This window comes from Salvia splendens, chromosome 16 (genome assembly GCF_004379255.2).
Source record: "Salvia splendens isolate huo1 chromosome 16, SspV2, whole genome shotgun sequence".
In the NCBI taxonomy this organism is placed as follows: domain Eukaryota; kingdom Viridiplantae; phylum Streptophyta; class Magnoliopsida; order Lamiales; family Lamiaceae; genus Salvia; species Salvia splendens.
Window position 1 is genome coordinate 7,595,584 of NC_056047.1, and position 20,179 is coordinate 7,615,762.

The 20,179-nt window shown below is 34.9% G+C and overlaps 2 protein-coding genes and 1 pseudogene across 2 annotated transcripts; 1 reads left to right on the forward strand and 2 right to left on the reverse strand.

Moving 5' to 3' along the window:
* The first annotated feature begins 2,756 nt into the window (after positions 1–2,756).
* Positions 2,757–3,689, forward strand: LOC121770122. Its single transcript, XM_042166915.1, has one exon. The coding sequence runs from the start codon at positions 2,757–2,759 to the stop codon at positions 3,687–3,689; it is 933 nt and encodes a 310-aa protein (XP_042022849.1).
* A 4,020-nt stretch (positions 3,690–7,709) lies between these two features.
* Positions 7,710–11,511, reverse strand: LOC121769987. The gene is made up of 12 exons (XM_042166773.1): positions 11,207–11,511; positions 11,029–11,114; positions 10,618–10,719; positions 10,420–10,536; positions 10,048–10,267; positions 9,770–9,927; positions 9,357–9,691; positions 9,180–9,279; positions 9,040–9,099; positions 8,759–8,842; positions 8,546–8,662; positions 7,710–8,217 (listed from the first exon to the last, which is right to left on the reverse strand). The coding sequence occupies exons 2-12, from the start codon at positions 11,086–11,088 to the stop codon at positions 7,912–7,914; spliced, it is 1,659 nt and encodes a 552-aa protein (XP_042022707.1). The 5' UTR covers positions 11,089–11,114; positions 11,207–11,511; the 3' UTR covers positions 7,710–7,911.
* A 5,230-nt stretch (positions 11,512–16,741) lies between these two features.
* Positions 16,742–19,744, reverse strand: LOC121772186 (annotated as a pseudogene).
* Between the last annotated feature and the right edge of the window lie 435 nt (positions 19,745–20,179).

The window sequence follows — 20,179 nt, forward strand, 5'->3', positions numbered from 1 at the left end:
TTGTTGCGTCCTCCTCGTAAAATTACAACAATTAGACTCACCACGTGTTTTGCAAGAATGTATTCTCATTGTTACTGTACTTACCGAAAAATAATTTGATATTGTCATCTCAAAAAAAAATAGACAAAGTTCTAAAAAATGGTTGAAATTGGAAATAATTTTAGTGAATTGTAATCCACGTGTTAGTAGGGTTTAAAAAAATTTATTTTTAGATTTTTGGAAATAATTTTAGTGAATTGAATCCACGTGTTAGCAGGGTTTAAAATTTTTTATTTTTATTTTTAGATTTAATTTAATTTTGTTGGATAGACCAAAATAGTAAATTGATAGTAATATATTTTTTATGGACGAATGTAATATATTGTTAGGTTCAAAAAAACATGCTCCTGTGTAGATCAACCATTGTGCGTGACCCATGCAGCCTAGGCGAAACTATAAATTAACGAAGATCATGTGACTCATGTGAGGCTATAAACCTTAAGCTTGGGCCATGCAATTGCAAACCATAGATAGACGTCACCACGGTTCGGGAACCGGCGGTTCACAGTTCGGAACCGCCAGTTCACGGTTCGGAACCGCCGGTTCCGGTTCGAAAAAAAATGGAACCGGAACCGAACCGGCCAAGGATCGGCGGTTCCGGTTCCGGAACCGTGAACCGCCGGTTCACGTGAACCGCGGAACCGCCTAGGTTTGCCCGGTTCCGGGCCGGTTCATCCGGTTCGGCGATTTTTTTTTTTTGCATTTTAAATTTGTTATTCAAGTAAAATATGTAGATATATTTGCATAAATAAAATTAGAATAAAGCGATGTTCAAATGCAATTTTATTGATACAAATTACAACTTTAAAATTACATATTACAACTTAAAATTTACAAATTACAACTTTAAAATTACAAATTACAACTTTAAAATTACAAATTACAACTTTAAAATTGCAAACTACAAACAACTTTAAAATTACAAATTACAACTTAAAATTTACAAATTACAACTTAAAATTACAAATTACAACTTATTACTTAACATTACAAATTACAACTTTAAAATTACAAGTTACAACAATTACAAATCGAAAAATTTAAATACAAGTTACAACAATTACAAATCGAAAAATTTAAATACAAGTTACAACAATTACAAATTTACAACTTACAAGTGTTGACAAAAAAGACTTAGAAGATCATTAAAAGATATTCCTCATTTGATAAGTATCTTATTGGTGAAAAAGTGGGTATCTTTGGGGCAGATGGTACGGGAACACAAATTTATATATGGAATCTGGATGAATGAGGATCAGATTATAGTTTAAAATGGGAAGCAGGGTTCACTGGCGGGAGTTCGTTTCATCGTCGGACTCAGATGAATATACCACCCTGATGGCCTGATGAAACGAACTCCCGCCAGTGAACCCAGCTTCCCATTTTAAACTATAATATGATCCTCATTCATCCAGATTCCATATATAAATTTGTGTTCCAGTACCATCTGCCCCAAAGATACCCACTTTTTTCACCAATAAGATACTTATCAAATGGAAAATAGAGAAATTGAGATTGAGAGAGAAATTCTTATTAACACAGTTACACAAGAATGGGGTGAGTAGAAATGAAGAGGATTGGGGGGTATTTAAAAGGGAAAATTGTGATTTTAAAAAAAATTGAAAAACACGGCGGAAACCGGCGGTTTAGGCGTCCGTTTGAATTTTCAAAATTTGGAAAAAACGGCGGGAACCGCCGGTTTTCGGCGGAACCGACGGTTTCCGCCCATGGTTTCGGTCAAATCCGGCGGCCGCGGGCCCGGTTTCTGAAAAGGCTAGGAGTAGGCCTGAAATTGTGTCGGGAACCGCCGAACCGGCGGTTCCGGCAAAACCGCCGGTTCCGAACCGCCGGTTACGGTTAGCGAAAAATTGGAACCGGAACCGGCCCGGCCGAACCGGCGGTTCCGGTGCCGGTTCGAACCGCCGCCGACGGTTCCGGTTACGGTTCGGAACCGCCGGTGACGGTTCCGGGCCGGTTCGTCCGGTTCGGTTCGGATTGGGGACCTCTAACCATAGAGTTAGTTAAGTCATATTCTTTTGTGGTTGTCTTATTATAGTTATTTCCTATTATGATAAATTTCAACACTTAATATCTTTAATTTACTCTCTCCGCATGTGAGGATTTTAGATTTATTTTCTTTTTATTTAACTATAATATTTTTTTACATTAAAATTGTGTTTATATAAGATGATAGTGTATTAATTTTAATAGAGAAAATATTTTTCTTGATCCATGAACTTTGTCAATGTTTCAATTTTGGAACATTTGAAAATATGTTATGAGCTTCATGAAGTTAGCTATATCATTTAAATTAACTTTTTACTAATTTAAATTTGGTTTGGAACAAACGCCACACATCACCCTTGCGCGGGAAGGGAACGATGGCAACGCGTTCCGTGCGGTGCGGCCAGCACGTAACACGTTCATCGCACTGCGGATGCCCTAACGATTCGGCCGCCCTAATTTCTGCAGTCCTTTCACTGTCATCTACTACTTCAGCATCTAGAACCCCACCACTATTTTCAAATTCCGCCGTTGAAAATAGAAACCCACATTCCTTGACTTGGAGTTTGTATCTTCCGCATACAATATACACATCCACACGTCTCATCAATCAAATTAGGCGTGCTTATGCAAATCAATCCACCCTTTCACTCCACGTTATATATTCATATAAAATCTCACACCTCTACTAATCACCCCTCAATCCCTCTCTAATGGAGGTGCTCTCACCTTCTCAAACCCTAGATTTCGATTTCAACAGCCCGCGATCGTCGCCGCACGCCACCGCGCCGTCCACGCCGCGCGACTACTACTTCAGCGCTCCCACCAGCCCTTCCCACATCTCTCAATTCTACAAGGAATTCGACGAATTTCTCCTCGACGCCGCCCGCCAATCGCCGGCGGTGCCGTTTCAATGGGAGGAAAAGCCTGGCACTCCGAAATCAGCTCTGATTAATGCTGGAGATGATGATCTCGATTTCGCGTTCGACATCGGCCGTGATGATTGGGAAACGGCGTCTCTCTCCGCGGAGGAGCTCTTCGACGGCGGCGTGATCAAGCCGATGAAGCCCCATGCCGTGAGGAAGCAGCGATCGCAGGCGAGGAGGATAATCCAAGGCGCTTTCTCGCCGCGCCACAAGAAAAACGCTCCGCCTTTGCCGGAAAGAGGAAGAGAGAGAGGCGTGGTGCTGTCGAGGCCGCTGAGCCGGAGGGCGGTGCGATCTCTCTCTCCGATGAGAGATGATCAGCGAAATCTATGGGAGGAAGAGGTGGCGCAAACCGGAAAGGTGAATTCTGTTTGTGTGGCGGCGCCGAGCAAGGGGCAGAAGAAGTGGAGTTTGAAGGATTTTTTCCTGTTCCGGAGCGCGTCGGAGGGACGCGCCGCGGATAAGGACCCACTGAAGAAGTATACGGCAGCGTTGAGGCGGTCGAGCTTCAGAGCGATTGATAGTCCCGGTTCGGGGTCCGGTTCGAGGAGAAAAGGACCGCTTTCGGCTCACGAGCTGCATTATACTGTGAACCGGGCGGTTTCGGAGGATATGAAGAGGAAAACGTTTCTGCCGTACAAGCAGGGGATTCTGGGCCGGTTAGCGTTCAACCCGGCGGTTCACGCGCTGGCTAATGGCTTCGGTTTATCTCGTAATTGAATTTAGGTGATTAAAAAGGAAAATTACATTCAATCTTCTTTATATGTAAATTTGCATATTAAGAGTGGAGAGACTACATGTATCAATAAAATTGAGTTTCTAGTTGTGTTTGTATATCTCAATTTTTTCAATTTATCAGTTTCATATCTATTTTGTATTAGTGTCGGAATTCACTTCAAAGATAGATATTCGTAGCATAATGTGTTAGAAAACAGATCTAGTATTTTCTCCAAAAAATAAATTGTAATATTAATACTAACATTTTAATTCTTATAAATAGTTTTGTGATTTTTTAAATTTAATTGATACAGTTTACTACTAAGTTAAAAAACATATAATAAAATTCATACAACTACCACGTTGCATGCAAACCACTGGCCCCATATTGTTTGTCTTATTCATTATCATGGAAGGCCAAAAAAAAAGTAAAAGAAGATTACTAGAATAGATTTTTTTGGATATTACTTCGTTGTTTTGCATCGTTTTTGGTTTGTAAAATGAAAATACTTTAAAAATATTAATGTTGCTGTCTACTTTGTTTTATTAAACATAATTATGTTTTCAACTTCTAGAAGGGCAGAATGGATCAATTTCTTATAAATAAATATTCATATTTCTATAATCAGAGTTTTCTTTTATTTTGATCTGTCGTCATTTTAAAACTCGTAGTCCATAATGGCGGGTGAAAAACAATATATTTCTATTGGAATTGCTATTGTCTACTTATATATGTTTCATTTTCAATGGTGTTATGGACGTTAACATGTAGCAATTTAGATTATTAAAAAGGCAAAACACGTTCTAGATGCCTTTGTATGTTTAATTTTTTAATCAAATTTTGGAAAGTAGGGTATGGTGGAATTTAATCGAGCAATTAGTGTGGCATGTCATTAAATAAATTCAAAAGATAATAAATTCGTGATATTAAATGTAAAATATAGTGATATGTTAAAAATGAAAAAAATAGTATAAGGACTCGACGAAAGATACTAGAAGGATCTATGGATAAGGGTGTGTTTTGCCAAATTAAGGTTTTGATTTATAGTAAGGAGTGCATAATGAAGGGTTTTAAATCTTAATCCACCTAATCAAATCTATTTATTTATTTTGGTGGATAGTCATGACTCATTATCTATATATGATAAATTGTGGAATTATTTTAGTTGAAAAAAACTATAATTAATTATTATAAGATTATCTATTTAAGATTAAGTGTGAGATTCAACTTTATGAACTAACCATAATACATATGCAAACAGAACAATATGTGTACAAGGAACCATATTCATCCTTGGTCCTATGTCGAATTTCAATAAAAAAAATAATCTTATTTTTGCATATTTTTCTTTTATTCTTAATTTCCAATTTGAGTGAAATTAATTAATGGTTATGAATTATTTTATGTAACGTAGGAAATTAATTCATAGTTTAGCCTTTTTTATTAAGTATTTGATTCCTTTATTGGCTCACCACAGTCACCTTGCCTAAGGAGAAAATAACTTCCTTCGTCCCGAGTCAATCTATTCATATTCTTTTTTGAGATATTCCAAATTTTCCGGTTAACTGACTACTCATTTTCTCTTTAATAAAATATTAACTCTCTTCTCTCTCTTATCTCATATTTATTCTCTTTTTCATTTTATTTTCTCCCAATTGAATTAATTAAACATCATTTTCTAAATATGCTAGCCTAATCTCCCCAAGTGTTGGGCCCTTTTGGACTACCTGATTCGGTCCTCTAAATAGGCCCACTCCTCGGTGATTTGGTTGCGGTCCAATGACTGCGTCTCAAGTTTAGGAGCCCAAATGATATATTTCTTGGGCTTTTATGTTTTAGTTTTTGCTCAACATGGGCTTTACATATGTTAGCATAATCTCCCCAATTTAACATGGGCTTTGCAATTCAATGCTAAATCCAAAGCCCAAGTCATTTGATGAGTGGAGCATGCCCCCATAGATTGGTGAATAATAAATTCAACTCATATTTTGCCGACATTTATATTACGACTGGTCGAATGTACTAATCTAATTTAATAATACAGGAGTATTTATTTTTAAACTTAATCCAAATCACCAATTAAAATGTTAAAATGTTCACCTAGGCTGGCTTTGAAAATTTTTATTTATACCAGATATCATTCACATTAGAGTTAGACAGACCCGAAAAGAAATTTTGAATTGAAACTTTCAATTCTAAAGTCGTTTTTTATCCTAGGAAATGTTTTATATTTGAAATTTAATTTCAATTTCAAACCTTCTCAATTTTATAATCTGAATTCTATAGCCAAAATAAGTACTTTAAGTTACAAACAATTAATTATAAAATTTGATACCTCCCAAATAGTACATTGCAAACACATTCACACACACAATATAAATAGAAAAAACACACATTGCACACATAGTGAAAAAACGCACACAACATTTCATATACAATACACACACAACACATTTCTATTGAAATGTCCTTATACACTTGTTTGCATGCAATATTGGGGGAAAAATGAAAACAGGATTCATACCTTCACTTAAAATCATGTGAGTACTATACTTTTCTTGTTGAGCATGGGAAATATCCATTGGATATTCTCAATGATATATAAGTAACAATTTTACTTATTTGTTCTTTATGACATCATTATCTATTTATTTATTTATTATTATTATTTTAATATATTAAACATTTTATTATTTATAACTGGACTTTTAAACACAATTTGTTCAAAATGTCAACAAGATTGCAAGAATGAAAACTTTATAAATTATGAGAAGATTACACAGTAATTTTTTCTCAATTTTGCCATTTAGTTTTACCTTCTCCATCAATATTTAATAGGTAGATACTGTAAATTTGTACTTGGAAAAAGGAAAGTGACCCATCAATTTTGTACGCCTCTATAAGAAAATTTGGCTAAGCTTCACATGCTGCGTTTAACTTGTATTCTTCTCAATCTCCTAATTTTGCAATAAAGTAGTTTGTTTTTTACTTAAAATAGATATCTTCTGCTATTTAGGACAAAAAATTCCATGTGGTCCCAATTCATTGTTTCTCATTAAAAATCTTTTAGCTCGCGCTATATTTTCATTAATAAAATTGAACAAGTTAGATTTATCATCATTGCTATGTCTTTCGATTTGTGAACAAGTCAACTAACTCACTTTCAATGGAATGGAAAACTTTGTACGATGATAAATTTGTACAGCTTCCCATACTTCCCTTTCATCAGTCAAAATTTACAGTATGATTAAAGAAAGTGTTAATTTGAGAAATACTAGCTACCTATTTAATCCAAGTTAGAAGGAAATTTTTATACTTCAGCTAAGATGTCCTATATCCACGATAGGATAGTTTATACAAACGAATACCGACACATATATAAGATGACACGATTTTGTTCGTATTAACACTACACACAAGACGAGGACATGATTACCAAATTATAATATTATACGGGCTCAAGGACCTAAAAATGAACACAACTTGTGCCCTAAAAGCAAACACAACACAAAATTATTGTACCCTTGTAAGGACATGAATGTGATAAAATTTAATGTTAAATGTATACAAGTTCGTTCATATTGTGTTATTTTATCTTGTTCGAAAATACCAACACCTACTTCTACGCCAGCCTACCCCCTCCAAAGAAGAAGAAATAATTGGATTAAAGCAGAAAAGGAAACCCCTAATTGGTGTGCAACATCATTGCTTTCAATTATTTGCATCTATTCTTGCATAAATCTGAACCATAACCCAATCACAATAATGTTATGTCCCTATTCACAAAACTAATAGTACTTCAACAAATTAATGTGATCACAAGATAACTAAGAATCAATTTGAATTACTAATAATATAGTACTATTATGTATGGTGATTATAAGATAATTCAAAGTCTAGAGCATTCCACATGCTTCACTTAAAATCCATATAAATAGTTACCTGTCGATGAAGGCGGAAGAATGAGATCAGATGATTTAAGAAAATGGGGCCATCAAATAAAATAAATTGGAGAACATAAGTGATCCATCCTGGCTGTATGCACCCACTTTTTTAAAATTAATGAATTGAATCGATCTTTACATCCCGTACCCCACACATTTAAGAAACATTTCGTGTAAAGTTATACAAGATAATTGATTATACATTCTATTACTACATTTGTACAGAACAATCAATGTCCAAAACTTTCAAATAAAAAACAATATGTCGAACTAACCTTATTTATGTATGGAAAAGGTATCGGAAGCTGAACTCGTATGGCAATATCTGAATCGACTTCAACGGAGGCAAATCTTTCCTGCTCTCGAGGCATGTAATAGCTTCTTTAGCGAGTTCAGATGGTAATTGGAGGCATATCCAATCTACCAATGATTCGAAGTCTTTCGCAAAGTCTAGCAGATACCAATCCATTAGCTTTGGTATTGCTATAACTTTTCTAATGGTGGAAATGCCGACTGCTGCTTGCAAGTACTCTCTTTTAGCAGTTTCAAGCTCACTTTCGACTCGGGATGCAGTGTACACCCTCACCTTCAATGATGGTAAAAGAATCAAACAACAATAAATAAGATTGCTGAAAACCAGTTCAGGTGCAAGTTGAGTTACAATTGACCTAGAAGAAATATGGAGTGGCCCTTGACCCTCTTTGTAAGGCAAGATGGTTGATGAAAGGAACAACACAATGATGACTTAAGAGGACATTTACTTTCATGATTGATAAGATACATGATTGAGTATAGTTATCCTCGTTAATCATTCTAAGATCTCTCTAATCTTAACATTTCAATGGAACATGAATCCAGTAAAATTAGCTCAAATGATATAAAATATCAAAAATCAACAAGGGGTAATAACATACAGCAGGGGACGACCAGCTTCCGCAGGACAGAGCAAATGTGACAAACGGCTCGGACAACTCTAGGCCAAACATGCTTCTTGCCATCGTCTCATCGTTCTTTGTACTCTTCGAGGAAGTCTGGGGAAATCAAGTAAGTAGGAGTAATTGTGGGAAAGCTATCCGTAATTGATGGAACGAGGTAAAACATGTAGTATAAAAGTGGAGCTATCTTACATATTTTGAGTGATAAGGCAATCTTAATATGAAATGCTCAATGGTTATTGCCGTTAGAACATGTTCACTAACAGTCACGTTTGCCTGAGAAACAAGAGTTAAAGCTATCATCATAAATAGTAGAAATACAGTATATCTCAGGAAGATCATATTCCCTCAAGCAGGGTGGCAGATACATGCCAAAAAAGTTCAGAAATGCTACTAATTGGATGGTACTAAAACCATGGAATATATCTACATGCTGATATTCAATAAAAAGTCCCTGCCAGCTAATCAATTACCTTTTGCATCAGTTCAAACACCATCTCAGGATCCTCTGGAATGCCATACTCAAGAAATGCCTGAAGAATATGAATTTGCTGATTAGTTTTCGTTGTAGCTCAACTCACCCATGATCAAAACACAATTAAGAAAATCCTACATTCATCATGCACGAATTGTAGATGTTAATCCAAAAGGCAAGTTTTTCTTGGTGACTTAGGTCCTTCAAACTAACAGTTGCAAGTTTCCGAAACAATAGCCTGAAACAGAAGACAAGATCAGCATCTACCAAAATTACCAGCGGAAAGGTTGAATCAAAATCTAGCCTTACACTCACTTCAATCTTTGAACAAGGAAGACTGATATTGTTGTTCGGTTTGGATCGATGGATGCCGCTTCAATGGTCATTAAATGCTTATACGGACCAATATCCCTCTTTCCAAACATTGAACATAAATTATAAGGATCAAAAGAATATGCCACTGACTGTGAAGGTAAACTTTCAGTGGAATTCCTATTTTTCATGGAGCTCAATCTTAAATAGATGTTTATTAAGCATTTCAAAATGCTCTCTGAAATTTTGTTTGGACTACCATCTACTGGTGACGTTGCCTCTAGATTGGCAGGAGTCGTCTTTGGTGTAGCCGCATGATCCAATAATTGCAATTCCCACTGATGTTCACGAGACTCAGTTCAGTCAATCAACAAGCTATTTCTTAGTGCAGTGCTAAAGTAAATTGAAGCACACACCTGTGATCTCTGAGGATCCAAACGCCTCTCACCTGACTTGCACTCAGGCAGGCGCTTCTTCACAGGATTTCTGGATAGTTGTACTTTCGAATTCAGAGATTGCTGCTTATTCTTCGAAGTACTGGTGCTTGACTGGTTTTCTTTTCCTCTTTTATCATCTAAAATTGCATGGAGGTTAAGATTTTTCATACTGGCAATGCATGTTTTGCTACAAAATATGGAAATCTCAAAAGCAAAGGTTGCATAGAAAACCAGTTCAGCTTTATTAGAACTGTAACCTGAAAGAAAGGTTGAATCCTTCCAAATGCCGGTTTCAGAATCTGCTTTCGAGGTAACCAAGAAAGTCGATTGCTTCTGTTCATCTTTAGTATCCATCTTCTTGGAGGATGAAATGTACACAGCTTCTTGATATAGTCCTTTCCTGAAAAACACTATTTTCTCCTCAAGCCGAACTATTTCTTCTTCCAAAACAGCTACTTCAGCTAGAAGCTCCAGTGTCTGCAAAAGCCATGATCCAAAATCACCACTATTCTCACTCAGTGAACGATGAAAAGTGAATTGGATACTATTTCTTTAAATTTGGTTGATCCTGCTAATATAATGAAAGCATTTGCAGTTAATCAAAAGATAAATTCGCAAGGAAGGCTGACATGTTGTGGGAGATACGGAGGCAGACGAGGAAGAGCTCCTAGCGGTCGGGTGAATGCTCTCTCCAAAGCTCTGTGGACATTCTCCTCGTGCCGGAGTCTCTTCTTTAACTTATCAACCTGTAAATTAACAAGACTTTCAACAACAAGTCCATACACAGAATAAGAAAAAACACAGACACTAAATGAACTGCTCCTCACATCTTGTTGCAACGTCAATTTTCTCTCTCTTATCGAGCTTCGATTGCTGGTACATGGCTTCTCAGCATCCGTTGCCCAGCTACTCTGCATTTCCATTTTTTCCTTTTACGCAGACACAGAGTATCAGTCAATCAGCCTCAATCACACGCGACCGCAAAAGGATAACGCTCACATACCTTTTTTTCGTTTTTAACATTAAAAAGAAGGGTAAAACTAGGATAAGAGCTATGCTTAGTTTGATAGTATGATTTTTCAATTTGCAGATACCTTAAATCCAACAACATAATAACACCCAAACTCAAATCTCAATGGATTAATACACACCACAAACTATTAATTGAACTCAATAAAATCAAATTGGATCAAACAAGCCAATAAATTCAAACAAATTTCCATCAACGCTTGGATTACCTTTTCGTGCTTAACGTGAGGCCTCATAGACTGCAACCGCAAACTCCTCCGGCCTTCCATATTCGTCTCTCCCAAAACAATATCACCTGTTGGAACATTTTGCAAATTAAATCCCTCAATAATTGAAAACTTATATACTGATAAAAATATGCAATAAATGGTGGCGAATCAAGGAGACCTAGAGAGAATTGAATCCATTGAATGAGTTGTTTCAAGCACGCCTCAAAATAGACATCCAACAAACAAACTTTATATTATTTCTTGATCTGAGCAAACTGTAGCCTCTAAATCAGCAGAGTACTTTAGCATCAATTCGTTCATTCATTTCTGAACTGAACTGTGTTTAATAACACTCATAAATATGCAGGACTCTGGATATATGCATTTGATTGTCAGAGAGAGGTGAGAGATATTTGTATGAACTATATAATGAATTGAATAGTGATGGATATTTATATTTTATAATTTGCCTCTTCAAAAATGCATATTTTGATGAGATTATCTATGGAAAATAATGGCGGTGACTTTAAAAGCTAAAATGAAAACTAGGTGTCAGTGTAATACAAGTGGCAAGAATAAGACTGTTTTCTATTTTGTTTCTATTTTGTATTTCCTTTTTTAAGGCAACATATTTTCTTCATCTCTCTTACTCCCTCCGTCCCTAATAATTCGTCACCATTTGATCGGGCACGAGTTTTAAAAAATGTAATAGAAAGTGAGTTGAAAAAGTTGGTGGCACGTGGGTCCTACTTTTATATATTAGTTTTATAATAAAATGTGTGTGTAAAAGAGTTAGTGGAATGTAGGGTCCACTACCAAAAATGGTAAAAGTGAAAGGTAACAAATTTTTAAGGACGAACGAGAAATGAAATAGGTGACAAATTTTTAGGGACGGAGGGAGTATTTATTTTCGAGGGAACTGTGTAAATGGTCCATGAACTATGCGTTTTGGTTCCTAAATTATTAGTTTTGCACACAAATGGTACCTAAACTTAAAAATAATGTGGGTAATTCCTGAACTAAGGTGTAATCACATTTATGGTACTTTTTCATTATTCATCATAATTTTACACTCAAAATGCCCCCAAGGCATGAAGGACATTTTGGAACTTTCATATCTACGTACTGGATTTGATATTTTCTTTATCTCTTTCTATAGTACCGAATATGATATATTCTTATAGTTTGAGGACCTAAAATGATATTATTCATTTCACTTTTTCAATCACTTTTAGGAAGTAAAATATTAAAAAAATAATATGAAATTCTTAAAATATATTAATTATAAAAATTAATATATTTATAATTCGACATTAAATTATAATATAATTAGACGTCAAATATAATTATAATATATTAATTATAATTTTTTAAAAATATTTTTATAATTAGTCGTCCAATATTAATGTCCCAGCGTCCAATATTAACGTCCCATATCATTAAGTTATAAATGGTATGGTAGGGCAATTTATAAAAATTAAATTAAGTTTTTATAATTAATATATTTAAGAATTTTGTACTATTTTTTGTTTTAAATTTTTACTTTCTAAAAGTATTTTAAAAAGTGAAGTGAATAATATCATTTTATGTACTCAACCTATAAGAAAATATCATATTCAGTACTAGAGAAAGAGATAAAGAAAATATCAAATCTAATACCTAGATATGAAAGTCCAAAAATATCATTGCGTAGTTCACTCTTTTTTTCTTTTTTTTTTTACTTTGAGAAAAATTGGTTCTTTATCAATTTACAGTCAAATTTCATAATTTATGGTTAGAAACTATCAAATTAAGAAAAAGAAACGCGAGGTGTTATGTTTGTGAGTTTTTTTTTTGGAAAATTAGGGGAAATAATAAAGGATAATATATTATACTACGAATTTGGCCATTTCTTAATGCTTTGACCCAATTTAATGAGTTTTTTGTCGTGGTATCCATAACCATTATTTTGGATTTTAGATTGATAATTTTTCATAAAATATTTTTATGTAGAATCAGACGAGAGACTATTTTATTAAAGGAGTGGGAAAATCCTTAGTCACATAATCTGACTTAAAGCTTGTTTTTAACTTGTGCTAAAAAAATAAACAGTTCGAATAGTATAGTTCAAAACTGCAAATTATGCTAAAAATAATCTGAGTTTAAGGTATTTTAGATTTAGTTTATAATTTGACAATAACATCTAAAATGGACCAATGTAAGTCGACCTAAAAAAAATCAGTTTTGAAGATTGAAAAGGTTAATATAAGTAATTATGTTTAATTAGTTTAGAGAAAAAGGAAATAATTAATTGAGATGATTAAAAAGCTGCAGAGATCACATGGATGCCAACTAAAGGTAGTGTTGAGTTGAAGAGGAAAATATAAATGGGTCTACTCCAAAGACATGCTTGCATTCCCCCTTATTATTACTATTTGGATTTTCACTACTCATAATGATTCTGCAATTCTTTTTATATAGTAATTCATTAAAATAGCATAATAAGTTTATCGGCTTCTTCACGTCTCCTTTGTGATTCCACGCGTGTCTAGTTTTTTTTCATCAAAAGGTACTTATAAAAAAATAAAATAATACTAGCTAGTATTATTTTATTTCAAATTTTATTGGGTAAATTTTTCTTTTCTTTTCTTTATGGACCGATTTATTCGTGTATTTGGATTTGAATGTATAACAGCCATCAACAATGTTGCTACCCACTTTTTCTATTTCAATCTCAAAACCCCTCCGTTGGTAGAATTTCGGTAACATTCTATAAATATTTGTGGAACGAAAATGATAGAGCTTTTACAATGAAAATGACAAAAGTTTTGAAATGCTTGGTAAAAAACGATGTCGTTTCCTTCTAAAAGATTATTTAATAAGTTTTTTTTATAAAATGTTGTGATTTATATTGATTGAAGTGCAGTTTGGAACAAGCGTCGTGCTTGCAAAGAAAATGGCATTCCATTACCTTCATTCCACATCTAGGGAGGAACAAATCATGCAATATCATCGCAAAAAAAAAAAAAAACAAAGCCGCATTTGTGTGTGTTAACTTTATCTGGATCAAAATAGAGTCGGTTTCCTAATAATTTTTTTAAAATGAGAATTTTGAGAACTGAAAATAATATCAACTCTATGATATATTAATATAATTTTGTATTATAAAAAAGATCAGTTCTTGTTATGCATTAACAATTAACAACTAGTAGTAATATTATGAATAAGCGAATTAATATGAGTTAGAAACTACTATATATTTTGTGCCTATTGCTAACTGATATTAATATATTTGAAAATTGCTATAGTTCTATATTATATGACTTTAAAAAAACTTTTGAAATGAACATTCACTTATAGTCTTATATATATACCAATTTGATCCTTGTATTGATTTGATTAATGCGTTGTAATATGTAGCTTATATCTAAAAGAATCCAATCATAATTTATGTGACTTATTAATCATTTAGCATTTATATGAACATACCGGAAGACAAGGGTTATACACGTGTCCGTAATTACTTAACAATCAAAGCCATCTAATTAAATGATTAATGAAAGCCAAAAAGGTTTATCCATGTTGAAGATTAGCATGCGGCCTAATGTTAGGATTAGTAGATTGAACTAATATTAATTAGAAACCAAATTGTTGAGCACCAAAAATGATGATAAATATGTAATGGAAGTAAGATATAACAAAACGACACCTCCTCAAAGTGGGCAACTCATTTTTGAAATTTGTTTAATGTGGGGACATTTTGCTGCTATTTATTTCTTTTGGATTAATATGATTAGCTTTTTCAACCCAATAAACACATATCCTGTTGAATTATTGTACTCTCTTCAATGGAAAGAAAAAGATGAGTCATTTCCATCAATCCTTCTTTCTCTATTCTTTACATCTCTAGGTCCACTTTTCAAACATAAAGTATCTATGACTTTGGATCACTAAAAAATTTATTTGATGAAATATAGGTTATGTTGTCAAAACAATTGTATTTTACGAAAGTCTTGAAATTTATGGGAATTGGAGGACTATTTCCGGTAATTTATTCTCAAATATATTACTTAAGAAAGGATATACTACTAAAAAACTTTATATTTAAGCATGAAAATTGGTAACGTATAGCCTACCTTCGCATTAGAATTTTATTTTTCTATTATATTAATTAAAATTATAATTATTTACTTTAGAAATCTATTAATGATAGTGTTATTTAATAATGGTATTCCTCACATTGAAGACAAAGAAAAAGAAGAACAAACCGAACTTGGAATTTTAGGTATTTATAAAGGTTAATGTCCACACTTTTGGTACAAGAACAAATGAATTTTAACGTGAAAACACATCAACTCGATGTCTATATATATGGTAGAGGTGGACACTAACAATTCACAAATAGTATGGTAGAGGTAGACACTAACAATTCACAAATAGTGTGCGGGTGAGGTAATCAAATCCAAACTCTAAATATTATATAAACTCTAAATTATGATTTGGACCGTTAGAAAATGTCAACAGATGTCAAAATAACATCAACAGAAAATATCAACACAGTATCAACGGTTGATGTCGTGTTGATATTGTGTCGACATTGTGTTAACATCAAAATTTTGAAATTTTACACTATGTTGACGTTGTGTTGACACTATGTTAAAGAGTTTAGAGTTTGCATTTTTATATTATTTCTAGACAAATTAAACAAAAAATGTTTGTTTCCCGTTACCTAGATAACTAATATAGACAATTGATATATCTCTACTTTAGTGTGCGATATATTATTTCTAGACAAATTAAACAAAAATGTTTGTTTCCCGTTACCTAGAAAACTGATATAGACAATTGATATTTATATGATTACTAACATGTGTTTTCTATAAATTGCGCATATACATGTGTACGAGCTAATTAAACTAAAATGGCCCAAAATGTCGTAACTATTTCACAAACACATATGTGGTCATTAAGGTGGCCACTTTGGTGAGTCAACCGGCTTTGGTTCTAGAAGTACAATGCAGTAATTAAGCTGTAAAGTAGTGTTGCATCAACTCTTTCCACCAAACATATGTGATCTCTGTTTAGCCTTGCGATCCCTTTTGTGTCATAAAATTGTCTAGAATTCAAATCACATTAATTGTTCTATATTCCAGAAAATAAAGCGCATGGATTGGATTTCTGAAATATTAGGTTAGCCTTTTATATTTCATTAGGCTCACACATAAATTTCCTTTCCAGAAAATAAAGCGCATGGATTGGATTTCTGAAATATTAGGTTAGCCTTTTATATTTCATTAGGCTCACACATAAATTTAGGAAGACTTCGGCCCTATTATAATTATAATCTTAAGTTCACGTGATATTTACTCTTTTATGTATTTTTCGATTATATAGATTTTCAGAGTTGATTTGTGTTGGATTGAATCAACATATTTTCGTACTCTTTGTATATTACCATTATAGCTTTTATAGCTTTGTTCTCATTCCTAGGCTAGCATGTAATATTACTATTATTTAGTTGATCCGTAAATGATAAGTAGGTCTCACATTCCACTAATACAACTAAGTGAGACTTATAGTCTACTAAATTATTTAACCATTTTTCTTTACATTTTTTAAATCCGTGCCCACACCAAATGTGACTCAGATTGTGGAAAGTAGTATATTTGAACACCTAGCAAAATATTAGGCACTCAACAATGATCTAAGTTAAATGAAAGAAGAATGTGGAGGGTTGTGGAAGATGATTTATTCCAAATGAGAAGTTCCGAGTCAAGTCCACACTTCTTAACAAATGTTTTCTACACTTCTTAACGAATGTTCTCTGAGATTTCCATTTCCTAGAGAGCTAGGTACCTAATTAGGTCAAAATTCAGTTCCGCTCCACATTTAGGTGCAGACCCTTATAGTTCTCACATAACATTATGTGTGTCGACGCCAGCCGGCTTAGCAGTTCAGCTCACTTGCTGCTGGTGGGTTCCATACATGGGGGTAAGACCCATATGCAGCTGCATACATGCTCGGATCCTGAGGTGGTGGCAACGCATATCCATATCCATCAAAGAAAGGCGGCCCGTAGTATGCCCCTGTCCATTGATTCCCGAAATCACCCCTCGACTGTACAATGCACCAAAAACAACACAGATAAGTACAACCTCATTGCTGCCAAATGTATTTTTTGCTTGAATCAACGTAGAATTGTAGTAGTATAGCATTATTCTTGTGTAATTGTGATTATTCGGTAATTGCATAGTGATTTACGAACTATGTTTATGTGCTAAGCATACAAAATACTGCAAAGGCCGGAAGAAAGTGAAACGAAAATTGCCTGTTTGTTGGCCGGATTACGCCCCCAAGACAGACGCACAGTTTGTTTCCCAATCGTCGTACCACTCAACTTCTGCAAGGCCTCTTCGGCATCAGTTCTGTCCAATGTTTTCAAGGTTATCACATATTAGTGCTATAGTAGGAAATGAAAGCGATTATCGTGAGATAGAAAATTACCTGCTAGCAAATTGAACAAATCCGCATCCTTTCCCAACCGGTATCTTGACAGATACTATTTCTCCGTACTGAGAGAAAGGCTGTCTGAGATCTTCATCAGTGACATTAGGGTCAAGTCCTCCAACAAAAATCTAAAAGATCACGGATTAGGCGAAGACTTCCAGAAGTAAGTAGAAGAAAAGGAAAAAAGGAACAAATAACAAACTGTCGTGTTAACAGAGTCTCCATCAGACTGCGATCCATGCGGTGAGACACCATTTGCATATCCACCTATAAAATATTTGCTGCATAAGCAAAAATTCAAGAATATCGAAAAATACTGTTTTCGCGAAAGAACTCAACTAACAATAGGTTTCATAATTATCTCAACTATGAAGGCATTACAGAAGATCATCAGTAACCACAATCTAGAAGATTAAGTTTCCTTGCATCTTATACTGAGAAGTTTCTTGTTGATTGTTCAGAATTTCACATTAAAACTGATAGAAATTCCGATATTTACAACAATAAAAGCTATCGAACGAGACTTGAGAGGATATTGTGCAGAAAGTACATCATACATTTCCCCATTCCATGATTCCTAGATCATTTTTGTTAGCTTTAGAGAAAAGAGACACACACACACATACAAGGGGTAAATAGAGGCAATTCATGTAGAAAATTAAACAACGGGACAAGTCAAGACGATACATATATAGTTGGTGCTGCACCAACAGTACCTGGTGAAGAGTATTGCTGCTGATAACCAGATGACTTCCTCGGTGTTGCTGCACCAATGCGCATGGGCCTGCTTGAGCAATAAATACCATTCATTTCATTCATAGCCTGTGTTCTTTCATTATCATCTCCAAACCTAACGAACCCATAGCCTTTTGAACGGCCAGTATTTGCATCGATGACAACTTTAGCAGCTTTAACAGAGGGATACTTGTTTGCAAAAGTCTCGTGGAGCAAAGTGTCGGTAACATCTGCAGCTAGATCACCCACAAAGATAGAAAGATCCGAACCATTGTTTGAACGCTTATCGCCCATGCTAAATGCAGCCCAATTTAGACGGAAAAGTTGCTCGGTGTTAGGCATCGCAACACAAGAGTAAGTCTGCAGAGCTTTCTCTGCTGCAGCGTGCGTAAAGAATTCGACAAATCCATATCCCTCAGAAAAGCCTGTTTGCTTATTACGGATGACCTTTATGGAAGAAACCTGCTTCAGAAAATTTCAGCCTTAGTAAAAGTCTATGTGATTAACAGAGGAAAATTACAAAATAATTACCAAGAAATATAGACATCCACAAAAAAACATGAGATGTATAGAGAAATTAGAAACAAAAGCATGCAATTTCTATCAAAAAGAACCAATTTATAATGACATTAATTAAATTCATCATTAAATGCAGCTATTTTCTATCACTAATCAAAATTTGGAAAGGTTGTAAGTAACGTTCAAATCTACATAAAATAAATAAAGCCAAAATATATTCATGTTTGAATGTACATTCTAAAACGCAGATCAATTACAAGAATTGAATCTATATCAGTATAATTAATAGAACCAAAAAAAAAACAAAAGTAGTATAGTGAAACCTATTAGTAGTTCTCCTACTAAAAAAGCTAAGCTTTATTTAAAGCTCTACTCCTTGTTAATCTCACACTAAATATGCATGTATGATCTGTATTTGTATGTATACCTCTCCGGTTTGAGAGAAGCAGCTGCGGAGATAATCCTCATCCATCCAATTATGCAGGTCGCCCACCCAGATCGTGCGGTTCTCGCCATTAGATCCAGCGCCGTTGCCGCTTCCGGCGGCGGGCTGCTGCGGCTGCGGCTGCGGCGGCGGCGGGGGAGGGGGCAGGGGCGGGTGGTGGTGGAGGTGGTAGGGCATGTAGTGCGGCGCGTAATGCGGCGCGGGAATCATCCCGTGCTGCATTACCATCGCGGCGGCGGGGTACTGCATCGCCACCCACTGCTGGCCAGGCACGACGACCTGCGGCGGCGGCACCGCCTTGCTGCCGCCATTGGCGCTCTCGTTGTTGCTCTCCTTGGAACTGCTCTGCTGAGATTCGGAACCGTTGCTGGTTTGCATCTTTCGGAAAATTAATCCCCAAAAATTTTCGAGGGTTTCAAATGTATGGGCAGAAATTTGGTAATAGTGTGAGGGGGGATATAGATATAGATATAGGGAGGGGTGTATGTATAGGTGAATCTGAGTTTTTGTGTGTGTGAGAGAGAAACAGAGGGGGCGTGTGTGGAGTCTGAAGGAGAGGATTTGAGGTTTTCATGGGAAGCCCTGAGATGACGCGCAACTTCTCACAGCCGTTCGATCCGGATCATCTCCGCCCTCCGATCGTATGGATTCGGTCTTACTCGGCCGCCAATTTGCTTTTTCTGGTTTTATTTGCCCTTTCCCTTTATAGGATGGGGGAATATCGTAAATTCCTTGTCCAAAAATCAAATTACTAAATTCAATTCTGTTTTTTTTTTGGTTTTGCCTATGTAAGCAAATTTAAGGATGCAATCATTTTGACTGTGAAAATCAGGTAGAAAAGGGTAAATTTAGGTTTCAGTGTTTGGATTTGATACATTCTATTTTGTACTTTTAACAGAATATATATGCAGTGTAAGTGATTGCCTCCTGCTTGTCACATGAAAGCATTAAAACTGCTTCTAACAA

Coding starts and splice junctions, on each gene's coding strand:
- LOC121769987 (XM_042166773.1), bottom strand. CDS start 11,088: ATGGAAGGCCGGAGGAGTTTGCGGTTGCAGTCTATGAGGCCTCACGTT. Junction 10,268..10,419: donor CTCCGTATCTCCCACAACAT/GTCAGCCTTCCT, acceptor TGGCTTTTGCAG/ACACTGGAGCTTCTAGCTGA. Junction 8,843..9,039: donor TGTTTGAACTGATGCAAAAG/GTAATTGATTAG, acceptor CTTGTTTCTCAG/GCAAACGTGACTGTTAGTGA.
- LOC121770122 (XM_042166915.1), top strand. CDS start 2,757: ATGGAGGTGCTCTCACCTTCTCAAACCCTAGATTTCGATTTCAACAGC.